At 54.1% G+C, this 12,546-nt stretch overlaps 1 protein-coding gene across 4 annotated transcripts in view; it reads left to right on the top strand.

Moving 5' to 3' along the window:
* The window catches only part of MAP2K3 (mitogen-activated protein kinase kinase 3), a 30,139-nt gene that overhangs the window by 7,735 nt on the left and 9,858 nt on the right, over nt 1-12,546 (top strand). For 2 of the 4 annotated variants that reach the window (XM_061473908.1, XM_061473909.1), the window contains exons 2-4: nt 10,106-10,135; nt 10,297-10,366; nt 11,977-12,025. In XM_061473908.1, the coding sequence (XP_061329892.1) occupies nt 10,106-10,135; nt 10,297-10,366; nt 11,977-12,025 (149 nt within the window). Of the gene's footprint in view, nt 1-5,155; nt 5,594-10,105; nt 10,136-10,296; nt 10,367-11,976; nt 12,026-12,546 lie in introns of those variants that run through there. The other 2 variants (XM_061473907.1, XM_061473910.1) reach the window with 2 other exon arrangements.

The raw sequence follows: 12,546 nt of genomic DNA, 5'->3' as shown, positions 1-12,546 counted from the left end.
GAGCTGCAGGCTGAGCTGAGTCACAGCCCCTGAGCTCTTGAGACGGGACATGAACCGGATGCGTTGGGACTGGCCCGTCTGCGGAGACCTCTGGCTTCCTGGGATGGAGTGACAGCTCTTGAATGTGGCTGGGGAAGCTGCAGTGCAAGAGGTGGCTTTGAGAGAGGAAGATGTGCAGGGGATAAAAGTATGGCCAAAATATAAAGCCCAACCAAAGGGAGCAGCGGAGCGAGGCTGTGCCCTTCCTGCTGGCAAACCGTGGTGGAGAAATACCACTGAGCTGTGGGCACGTTGCTTATGGAGCCCCTGCCTTTCCCAGGCTGGAATCAAAGCTGCCCTGTGGATGCTGGGCAGATGTGCCATAAAATAGGAGTTTTCCCCACATGGAGTGGTTTTAGCGTCGGAGGGGAGGCGGAAGGGGATGGTGCAAGGTGATGCTGGGTGGTGGAGCTCTCGGTGTGCTGGTGGCCCAGCCTTTGGTTGGGAACAGGGGGGAATTTTCCAGCTTTGCAGCAGGGAGTTTGGAGGAACAAAGGAGGAATGTTTGCAGGGGATTTTTGCAAAATGATGGGAGTATGTGGTGCTTCCCTTATCTAGCTGTCTATAATCTATTTAGCTTTATAAGACAGATAGCTATCTTTAACTTCCTCACCCAGTGAGCAGCAGGAGCTGATCTCATGGAGCAGCTGGACTTGTATGGATGTCCTCTGTCCCCTGGGGCAGAGGAGCAGTGGTAGGAGAGCAGGAAGTATGCAGTGCAGGTCAGAGGGATGGTTAGTGCCAGCAATAGAGGCTGCAGGTCTGGCTTACTAGGCCTGAGCTCTCCTGGGGGTTTCAGAAGCCAGCTTTCCCCTTGCTACATCAGCCCTTATTCCCAGCACTGCTGCAAGCAGGTTACAGGGACCATATGGGTCACCTGCCACCTCTCTTGCTTGACTTGGGTGCATCATTAGTGGTTAAGACTGATGCTTTCCAGCTGGGTGCTGAGGTTTGAGTGCAGTCACAGGCTTTACATGGAGATAAGGCTGAGGGGAATTGGGCAGTCTCCGTGTTCCCTGGCTGCGGTTTTCCTTTGCCTCATCCAAGCCTGGGGAGACATCCTGGCTCCTTCTCTGCCTTGTGATGGGGTGGGTTTTTGTCTCAGCAAAACTCAGTGGAGAAACTGAGGATGCAACTAGCTCTGTTCAGTTGGCATGATGAGCCCTTTGTGTTTGTGTCTTCCTGCCTGGAGCAGGGACAGAGTGAGAACTGCAGGGAAGAGACACTAAAGACACACTAAAAAGAGCAATGAATTGGTGTGGGACAGCAGGAGGTGTAGGAGAGTATTTACCTGCTGCTTTCTGTATGCTGCCAGATCGGCACCCTGCTCTGAAAGGAATAAGGTTTTCCCTGCTCCTCCAGCGTGATGCTGCACTGCTGGAGATCAGAGGTTTCCCTCTGAGGATGAGCAGGCTTTGTCTGTCCGAGCTGTGGCAGCATCCCCAGAGCATCCCAGAGCAGGGAATTGCTCCGGGTCCCAGAGGGTAGCATCACTGTGAACCATCTGAACTGCTGCCTGTCCCCTTGTGCAGTGCGGATGCTGCTCGTGCCTGGACTCTCTGGACCAGAGAAGCACTTGGGTCTGCCTCTTGTTTCTGCCTCTCTCCCAGAGCAGGCAGCTGCAGACGTTGAGGCCTTCCTTGATTTATTTTCCCCACTCCATAAATCCCATTTTCAGAGCAGGTGCCTGCTCTGTCTTACATCATTCGCAGCGATGAAATCACTCTGTCCCTGCCCAAAATAAATGAGAGGGTGGATGGTAGAAAGCTATTGGGAGCAGAGGGAATACTTTGCTCTCTCGTGAAGTTTACAGAGTTTTGGGGACACCTGGAAGTACTTGAATTGCACCAATTTGGCTAGAAAATAAGGGTCTGTTTACTCTGGAATTGAGGTAGAACCAACAATTAAAAGGCAAATGACTCTTTTCCTTTCCCGCTATAACCGTGTGCCTCTTGTCAAGCTGATCTGTTCCAAAACTGGTTCAAGTTTCGCCCCTATCAGGAAACTGCCACCAGCTGCTCATATAAATTCTAAACATATTCTGTTTTGATGTGGATTTGTCTATGGGCTGAGAAATGAAAGGGAAGAGCGTTGCTCTGAGGAGTGCTGGATACCCATCGGCAGGGAGATGGATGTAGGTGATGCTGGTTCTGCCTCTTGCTTTTGGTTCTTGTTTAGCACCCTCTTTGCTTCTCTCTAAGCACCCTCTTCTTTGCCTTCTCCTCACAGCTAAGGTGTTGGGGCTGGGATTGCTTCCAGACCTTTGTCTCGTGTCTGCACACCAGGGCCTGCAGCCCATCTGTGGGTCCCACAAGGTGGATTTCACGCTGGCAGCTCCATGGTTCCTGTTGAGCTGTGGGTTGGGTTAATGACCCATCCATCCCAAGCATTTAGGTACACGTTGGCATCGTGCTGCAGCTGAGCTTTGCGGAGGTGCGGCCTCTGCTGCTGCTTTGCCAGGGAGAAAACCCCGTTAGAGCAATGGATACAACGGAGGCAGCATCAAGCCCTGTGGCACCGTTCCCAGAGGATGCTGTGCCCACCCCCCAGCTCTGTGCTGGCTCCAAGGAGATGCCTTTGTGATCGTAATGCACTAGGGTTTTGCACAAGCAGCACAACCCTTGGCATGCACAGAGTGTGTTCTATAATGGCATAGCACAAATGCCAGCTCGCCGGTCCTTTTCAGCTTACTAAAGTGAGTCTATCGAGGGCAGCCCATGTGCTCTATCAGCACGGGGCTGCAGGACAGCAAGCTGCCACCTAGGAACAAAACACAACATCAGACATTGATTTTTCCAGCCCTTGGGGTTGTGCAGGTAACCTAAAAATACATCTGGAACGTCACTGGGTGGTGACATCCTCCGGGAGCTGCTGGCACAGCCCTGTCGGTGTTATCTGGCTGGTGCATGAAGCCCCGGTGTGGCCTCTGCTTCTCGGTAGCTCTGGCTGATGTGCCCTCCCCAGGCCCCTTGCTGGGTCCCACCCTTTATCCTTGCATCAGTCTCTTCCTCGCCCTGCCCTTGTGGCCCCATCAGTGCAGTGCTGCAGTGGAGATGAGCCCTATGCGGTGATTGATCAGCCCCAAGCACCATCCAAGGGATGGGAAGGGTGATCCCGTTCCTTTTCCGATTGGATTCAGTTCAAAGGGCATGTTTAAATACAGAGCTGCTGCGGAGTGTCCAGGCTGCTTGACTTAGGCACATGGAGCTTTCCCATGGGATGTGCACCTTGTGTGTGGAAGGGTAAGCACATCCCGGGCTTGGGGCAGTGGATGTGTTATGGCCTTGTCTAGGGGTCCGGCTGCAATTCCCAATGGGACAGTGAGGTGCAGTGAGCACCGGGCAGCATGGCACTGGGATGGGATGGCCGGCTAGTGCATGGACTTTGATCAGAGGAAAATCCTCTCCTTTCCCTTGGTTAGGCAGGGGCTCTTCTTTTGCAGCAGGTGAAGCCATTAACTTTTTGCTCAATTCCAAGCACACACCTATAAAAAGCTCCTTTCTCATCCTAAATGGAGAATCCCTCTTTTGCTGCTTGTGGCAAAGTGCTCTTTTTAAGGGTGATATCTTCCACTTATTCAAGCCAGCTTGCTGGGAGTGATGGGAGCCATCCTCATCCCTGCCTTTGCCCTGCTCTACCTGGACCTGCCTTGACTTCTCCCCATGGCAGGATTTGCTCCCCCAGCTTCCCTCGCCTGCCATGGGGTGATGTCCCCGCACTGAGGCGTGGGGAGGCTTCGTTAACAGCAGTGAAACACCCGACGCCTTTTGATCCTGTGGGATTACCTGGAATGCATAAAAGGCTGGATGATTAATGGCAAACGGCGTGCATCTTTCAAGGCATTGGCAATCCCTATCCCGTCTTGTAAGAGCTGCCAATAGCGAGACTTGAAAGGATGTTTTGGGTTTCTTTTCCCTTTTGTTTTGGGTTCTGTGTTTTGCTTTTTAAGATGCTTTTGAGATGTCAGGAAGCTCGGCTGGACACCACCCCTGCTCCTCGGGTGCTGAAACCCAACAGGACTAATTCAAAGGAAATACTGCTTCCCGTCCCACCTGCTGGGTTAGGGACTTTCTGCTTCCAAAGAGCGCTGAACTGGTGGGTGTCTGTAAAGATCCTTGGAGCACTGTATGCCTGGCTTAGGGAATGAAAAAGTGAATGCCAGGAGGGTAGCGCAGCATCGTGCCGGGGATGGGTGCTTGGTGCTGTCTGTGATAGCAGCTCCTGCGTCAGCATCCTTTCTGTGCTGATGATCTGTGCCTGAAACTATACCCTGGGAGTGGGAATGTGCCGGAGAAAATATCTTCCGCAGTCCTTCTGGGCCTTCTATAAACACTGTTTAAAATCAGAGGCCCTCATTATGTTGGTATGTGCGTTTACCTTGACCTCTGACTTTTCTGCCTGCAAATGCCTATTGGCCTGGTACAGCCTGCAAGTTAGGGACTGGCTCAGGAGCAACACAAAGGCATGTTTCCTGTAATGAGTTGAAGGTAAAGAAGCTGGTTCCGCATCTCCCTTCCAGGCTGAGAGGGAAATCAAACCCAAACCTGCAGCTTGGCAAAGCTGAGCCTGGCTTTGAGCAGGAATGTCGGCTCTGGGCTGGTTTTGAGGGAAAGGGGAAGAGCAATGATACTTTGCCACGGCTTTTCGTGCACATCTTTGCAGAGAAAGGAGTGGTTTTCCTTTTCCACGCCCTCCTCTCTCTCCTTTGCTATTCCCCAGCCAAATCCATGCAGCAGTTTATCCTTTGCCACCAGAGATGCCGTCTCTGGTGTCACCCGGGAATAGCTGCAAAGCTCCGTGCTCCTATTGTCATGGAACAATATTTCTACTATTTGTTGTGGTAATAGTTGTTAGTGGCAAGGCAATTACCCTGCCACCTGCAGCACAAAGAAACGCGACCTCTTTCTATCCTGCCACCTCCTCTGTGTCCAAACCCAGTGAGCGCGGGGATGGCTCCAGTGATCCCTCGTGTGCTGGTGGTGGTAGGGCTATCACGGAGCACTGGCCGCTCCAGTGGGATGCACGGGGAAGGGGATGGAGGAGGCAGGAGTGGGTTTGAACGATTGGATCATTGGATGAGGAGGCATCCATCCCACCGGGATGCGCTGTAGCAATCCAGCGCTTCGGTGGCTCCCGGAGCTGGAGCTGGCTCCCCCTCGGTTTCCTGTTGACGTCAGCTGCTATTTCACTGCTGCAGTTTTTACAACTGTTGAGCTTTCAAGGGTAACCGGAGCCCAGAGCCCGGCCAGGCTCAACAGCTGCCGATAGGGAGCTCGGCACTGCCTGCCCTGTGTCCCCCCCGCTCGCCTTCGCTGCAGCTCCCGGACCCCCAGGATCCAGGGATACCGGACAAGGAGCGCTCCGTGACGCCGCCGAGCGCTTCGGGCCATGCATTCCCACTGAAAATCACAATCGGTGCTTGCAAGAAGGGCCCTGTGCCGGATCCCGTGGGATTTCTTTATCCCCTCCCTCCTCCATTCCGCCCTCATCCCTCTCTTTTGCCAGGCGTGCCGGCGCTTCCTTCAGTTCTGGGAAACCATGGACAAGAAGCAAGGTAGATGTTGCAATTACCAAAACACGTGGTGAGGGAGAGTGAAGGGCTGCTAAAAGGGGCTCTGTGACTTTTTGGGCTCAATTAATGTGGTTTTAGCTGTTTTTTCCTCGCTCGGGCAGGGGGTCGGCGTTTGCAGCCAGGGATCTATTTTTAAAGCACTGGAAACTTGCATGTTTTGTGGGGAGTAAACCATCAGCATCTTAATTGTGAACACAATAAAATCCAGCATGGCTTCGGGGAAAATATGTGGAGGGCAAAGCTCGCTCCTGGCTCCCGTTTTGGTTGCATTCCTGGGACCCAAGGGCTTTCCAAGCAGCCCTTGCATGGTCGTCCCTTGCTCTTAAAGCCTGTTGCACGGGGAAGGCGAGTGCCCACGGTGGCTGGGGCAAGTCGGGAGCCGTGATTCAACGCGTGCTGATTCGGGTTGGGTCGGGGCTGCAAGGGGCTTTTTGTGGAGCGTGGTTTTTTCCTCCTCCTTGCTCACTCCTTTTGCAGAAGCGCCGTGCACGGGGCGGTGGTGACCTGCAGGATCCCCCCCCCCCCGCAGTGGGACCGATGAGTGATGGCTCTGGGCAGGTTGAGAGCCCGTTTTCCACTTGCCCAGATAAGCTTTTTCCACTCTCAGCAATGGAAAACAGCACAAAGTGTGCCTGTGAGGAGCTGGCTCTTAGGACCCGAGCAACCCAATTCCCCTTCCCTGCTTTGCAGCCTGCCTCCAATGCCTCTCTTTTTTTCCTTTATGCTTTTTTTGTTCCAGCTCTTTCTTTGCAGCAGGGCTGGGATCCACCCTCCTGCCCTATCCCTGGCATTGAACCCTTTTCCTTGCATCAAGGAGAACCGGGATGCATCCCAAACATCCTCCCCAGCACTAACAAAGCGGCGCAGCTCTGGAAGCAGCCTCCAGTGCTGCAGGACTTCAGTCTGGGGCTGGCACCAGCGCCTTGGGGAGGCAGTGGAGAGGTTTCATTTCAAAGGTCGGCTCAGGCAAATAGTTTTATTTGCAGTCCTTTAGATTGTCCTCTTCCTTTCTTCCCTCCCACCCACGCCAGCAGAGTGGGAAGGATAAACCCCATGGGGGAGAGGTGCAGCTTCATAGGACTTGAAGTTGGCAGTGGCCAAGATGAGGTTTCAGATTGAATTAAGCAGTTCCAGGAAATCTGTGTCAGTTTTGGGGCTGGTTTGAGGTAAGAAAAAGAATTGTGAGGCTTTTTCTCCTCTCTTTAGGAGGAAATGGTTCCTTTCTTAGCATAAAGGATGCCGTTACGTGCTTGCAGCATCACGTGGGTTACAATCTCGGCCGCACCAGGAACTTCTGTCAGCTAATCTTACCCTGCTCGGGTGCAAGGCGCTGTGCCTCGTGCCCCCACAGCCAGCAGCTCCTTCCGCTGCCCGGAATGCTGCACCAGCAGCTCCCAGCTATCCCATGAGCTCAGGGCTGGCAGCAGAGCCCTGGGGCTTGCAGGAGGTAACAGGGATATGTCCCCACATCGTTTTATCTGCTGCTGCTTTGTGTCTATAGGGTTTTCAGCTGACATAAACCATCCCTCTGCACTGACCCCACTGGGATCCCAAATGTGGGAGAGATGGTGCTAAGGTCTTGCTGCTGAGAAGGAGCTGACAGCAGCTGCTTGCGGGGGCTAAAAGCAAATGCTGCCCTGGGATGTGCTTGGGACTGAAGGGCTTGGGTTGCAAGGGCTCGTCATGCTCAGCCCACTGCTTCCTGCAGGCAGCAGAAGCTCGCAGCAGGAAGCAGGAATTTGGAGCAGCCTGGAGTGTGCAGGAAAACTTGGGGCAAATCTGGGGAGAGCTGTAGCAGTCTCTGCATCAGTTCCCCCCCCCGTTGCAGGGCAGCATCGTGGGTGATTTTATTCCTGCAGGCATGGGCTGAGCTGGATTTTCCACTGGTGTGGGTGGCCCAGCCGGAGCCTGGGAGTGGTGACAGGATGCCTCCTGTTTAATCTGTGCTTTTCCAGGTTGGAGCTAGGAAATGCTTCTGGGGGCTCAGCAGGATGGAGTGGGAAGGGGGGATCATTGCTAACCCCGGCTGGGAAGTCAGGGGCAGCAGTTTGGGGATGCAGGGAAGTGGAATGATGTGCAGGGTCCCTATGACAGCAGAGATGAGCAGTGCACAGAGGCATTAAGTGACTGCAGAGGGTGTGCAACAGGGAATCCCCATGTCTCCGCTGCCCTTCTAAGCCCATGCTTGCAAATCCTCCTTGGATTTGGAGCTTGGCCCCCACTGAACAACTTATCCCACTGATTCCCGACCCCAGGCTGGGTGCTCCCAGCTCCCTCAGGCCCTGCTCTTGCAGCCAGGGCTGACGCTGCAGGATGCCTGGCATGAGGAGCAAGTGGACCCTGGTCCTGCTGTGTGAGTCACGGCGCTGCCAGCCGAGCCGGTGGCACAGAAGGAGCGTTGTGCCGGCTGTGTGGGCTTACTATAGCCATTAGGGAGAGCAAGCAGATGAAGCGTTTTGGGGGCATTTCGGGGCTTCTTGTAGAGCTGGGGCTGGTCACTCCCTGGGGATGCTGCGTGCAAGCTATTTCAGAGCGGGTCGTGGGGGAGAAGCACTCGGTGCAAAGCTCCTGGTCACCACTGAGCTCAATCTGTCCTTGTGGATAGGATGGGATGGGTGCCCACAATGAGCTCCCTGCCTTGCCTGGGTGCAGGAGACCTCTGAGAACCCCGGGTTTCAGGTTCTGTGGCCAGCCTCCCTCACTGAGTAGCAAGCAGCTGGGTGTGGGAAGGGGAGGCATTTCGGAGCCTATGGATGGCATCTTTTCTTTGGCTCTGGTTTGCGTTTGCTGCCGTTGTTGCTCAACCAGGTATTTTGCAAAGCGTCATCTGTGGCCATTGATAGTCCCCCTTCCAGCCCTGCTGGGTTGGGGAGATGGGGAAGGGAAACTTTCCAGGCTTATGAATTGGAAGCTGGTCAGGTATCCAGAGGTGGTTTCCAGCCAAGCAGGGAAGGTTTGAGGTGGAGCGGCTCGCTGCCTTGTTTCACTGAGCTGGAAGTTCACATTGCTCCCATAGCTCATGGGAGCTGCACTGGTCCCAGACCTAATGGGCTGGCTCTGATACCAGAAAGGTGGCAGATAAGATGGGGATATGGCTGATCCATGCTGATTCCTTCAGCAGGGAGGGATGCTGCCGGTCCACAGCTGGGACCTTCGCAGTGTCTTGCCGATCAGCTTTCACATGCAACCTCAACAAGGTTTGAATATGGGGAAGGACAGGACTGGAAAAGTGGGGTTTAGGCACCCATCTTAGCTGAGGCATCTGGAACTAGGGGGGAGGGGGGGGGGAACAGGGATGGGGATGGAGGCTATCTGTACCGGGAACCTGTTGGACACGTATCATCCTCCTGCCTAACTGCTGCTGCATCCCAGCTGAAATCCCAGCTCCCTCCCTCTCCCTTCCCTTTCCCAGCAGCCTTCCAGTGCTGGACTTTGTCCTCATGACTCTTCCCAGGAGCCAGGCAGGTAGGAGCCTTTCCAGAGGGCTGTCCAAGGCCATGCTGAGGTGCCTGCTCCCAGCCTGGTGCCTGGAGCACACCTTCTTCTTCGTGCTTTTTAATGCACCCTCCAGGTCTGTGCAGCCAGAAGCGTCCTTAGCTGCAAAGTGCAGTCACCCCCTTGTCTGTCTTGGGGGGATCAGGACTTTGATGCTCTCAGCTCTATCACTTCATCCCTCATCCCAGTCCCTCGTGGTCCCGGTGAGCTGGGGTCAGTGGGTAAGCTGTTTGCTGAGGGAGGAATGGCTGGGACTTCAATGAGCAGCCTGGGGTCGGTGCCACTGCAAGGAGCTGATTCTCAGCCCTGCACAGGTCTCCTCTGCTCACTGGCCTCCCATGTTGCTTACCTCTTGTCTCTGTAGTTTTGTCTGCAAGTGTTTGGCCTGCCCTGGACCTGCTTGAACCCCATTTCCCCCTGTGACAATGGGTTATGTTATCTCAGTGCTGTTTGGGCTTGGGAAGGAGCAGGAAGAGAGCATCCTCTCGCTTTGGATGGGGTCGTGCCTTGTCTGGTGGGATCTCAGCCACTGCAAGCTTGATTTGTGGCTGATTCACTGCTGGTTCTTGCAGTCAGCTCCTGACTGGTTTCGTCCTGGTTTCCCTTCATTGCATGGGGGGGGGTATTTGCTCTCCGGTTGGGACTAACTCCTTGGTTTAGCTTGAGGTCTGATGGACATCGCCCTGTGTGCCGGTTCCAGCCCATACTGCAGAATGGGTCTGGGTGGGGGGTGAGGGTCTGAAGTGCAAGGAGGAGGTAGACAGGGAGTGTTTTCGGGAGCCCTGTGCATCACTAATGGCATGGGGACCTCTTGTGGCTGGAGAAACGGGGATCGGGCCAGGCTTGGCTGGGCTCCAGCACCGCCTGCATCCCTCTGCCTGCAGCGTGGCTGGGAGGGCTCCCCTGGGCCATGCATGTGGCCCTAAAGGATACCAAGGTAGTACCGGGCTTATCCGGAGCATGGAAGCTGAGCTGGTGTCTCCCTTCTCTCTCTTTCAGATTCCAAAGGACTGGAGCCACACAAACCGGGTAAGTGCCAGCGGAAATCGGTTTTAACCCATCTTCTGAACACCAGCAGTTAAAATCCCCCAAGAGAGGGGACTGTAACGGCCATGAAGGGGAAGGAGCAAAAAACTTGAAGGAAGGAAATGAAAAAAGCCCATTGCTCACGTGTGTGCTTTCTCTTCCAGTGAAAAGCAGGAAGAAAGGGGAACTGAGGATAACATGTGTCCCCATCAAACAGCCTGTTGCCAACACAACGTAAGTGTGTCTGCTGCTCAGAGTGGGTCTCCAGAGCTGAGTTCAGCGCTGTCTTAAGGGCAGTGGCCTGGGAAGTCTTCACAAGATCAGCAGTTAACTCTCTTAAGCTTAAGTGGGTGATGAGAAGGAGTTACACACATACACACGTGTGTGCATATCCATGTACAACATGTGTCTCTTGGTGCCTGATACGAAATGGCTGAGACTCTCTTCAGTCTTTCTGCTAGGGTTGATTCCTGATGGTGTTGATGCCAAAGGGCAAAGGTATGCTGGAAAGGGCAGATCTCCCTGAGGGAAGGAGAAGGGAAGGTTTTTAGTGCCATGAGGTGATGGCAGCTGGACCACGGCAGCAGCAGGGGTACATGGCACAGCATCCTTCCCCTGTCCTGTGCATCGGGGTTAGTTTGAGTTGTTTGGGGAGAGCCTAGGGTAGCTGTGCTTGGTTTGACAAAGAGCAGGTGGCTGCAATTCCTCTTCCATTGCGCTCTTTGAAAGCACCTTGGGCTGCATCTTCACTGCTGAGCCTTGTTTGCTCCCGTAGCAGAGGCTCACCCAGCACCAGGAGAGCAGTGAAATCCCCAAAGGGGAAATATTACTGAAAACCCCAGGTAGATAAGGCAGATCTGTTGGAGGGGTGAGCCAAGGGAACTCCCCTGTTAACGCTGTGCAGCACAGCATGCAGCAGCCCCCTCCTTCCACCATGGGTGCAGTGTGTGTCTGCTCCTATTCATGTTTGAATTCCCCCTGTAGAAGGCCTCCTGCTGGAGTTTGTGGTGCTCTTGCATGCCCAGAGGCTGGTGTAAGTTATCCCCAGCTCCTTTTCTCTGCGCTTTTCAAGCTGCAGTGCAAATATTTGCACAGTGCAGGGCTTTTGCTGTGAGCCCGAAGTACTTCCTCGAAGCTGGAGGTGGCTCTGATGGGAATTGAGAGGCAAAATCAGTTGGGCAATCTCCACTTTTAGAAGGTCCCAGGGGACGGGGAGAGCAGAGAAGCGAAGCACAAGGGACAAAACGCTTGTGTTGGCTCTAAAAGAACCATGCTGCCCATAATGGGAAGTGGGCAGAGATGAGGAAAACAGCCATAAAGGAAGACTTTCGCCTGGGTGGTGTTCACTGTGACCCTGAGGTGCTGCCTGCCCTGCTTGTGACGCTGTCTGAAGCAGAACTGCGAGTGTACACAAATGACTCAGGGGTGAGGCATTACCTGTTGTTCCCTCGGCGTGGGTTTGAGGCTACGTGGCTGTCCTGTTACAACACCTGCCTGTCAAAACATGACAGTCCAGCTGCCCTGCCACAGGAACCTCTCATCCCGTGGGTCTTGGTTCGCCTCCTGAGCAGGGGTAGTTTTGTAGCCTGGTGGTTTGATGCACGTCTCACCCAGCTGAGGCTTTGGGGTTCGTACCGCTTGTGAGCGGTTGTGGGTGTGGGTTGAGGTGTTGCTGGTATGATTAAAGCGTTTGTGAGTGTTTGGAGGGTACTGGGTTGAAGCCAGGACAGCAAAGCACGGTGGGAAGCAGTGGCTGAAAGTGCTCAAAGGAACGTGAAACCTGGCTCTAGCCAAGAGGGTTGGTGAAGTTGGGCTTTCTCCTGACTCTGTCTCTTTCCTTACAGGCCCCCAAGGAACTTGGACTCCAGAGCATTCATTACCATTGGAGATAAAGTACGTGTCAACCTGGCTTCTCTTTTTGCTTGATTCCAATGTTGGTTGCAGAGTTTTATGGATCCTGCCTGGCAACCTGTCAGATCAGATCCTGGGATTTCAGAGCACCCCAGTGTCCTCCTGGTGCAGTCCTGTGGGATGCATCTTTGCAGGCATAAGACATCCCACAGCAGGACCTTCTCCCTGTGGAGTAATGGGGTGTCTGTGTGCATTGAGAGCAGTGATGGTTGGAGGACTGAACATGTCTGCAAGCTGGCTTGTCTCTGAGCAGATGTGTGCAAGGCAGATGGGTGACACTGAGTGCTAGGTGTGCAGTTCTGCCCATAGTGGGAGATCACAGTGGTTGGATGGATTAGGGCCCAACTGCCCTAAATCAGTATGGCCTCACTGCACGCTCCGGCTTAAAGTCCCCTGTGTCCTGCATACCCCCAGGGCTGTTACTGCCTATAAGCTGGGCATAAAGCTTCTCTCCAGAGCCTTTCCTAGTGACCTGGTGAAAAACACTGCTAGAAATAGCCACT

The sequence above is a fragment of the Pezoporus flaviventris genome, unplaced genomic scaffold, assembly GCF_033815535.1.
Source record: "Pezoporus flaviventris isolate CSIRO_AGI_PZ_B2104156 unplaced genomic scaffold, CSIRO_AGI_Pfla_v1 ptg000078l, whole genome shotgun sequence".
NCBI lineage: Eukaryota > Metazoa > Chordata > Aves > Psittaciformes > Psittacidae > Pezoporus > Pezoporus flaviventris.
The sequence above is the reverse complement of the archived record's forward strand: the minus strand, read 5'-3'. Positions and strand labels throughout refer to the sequence as shown.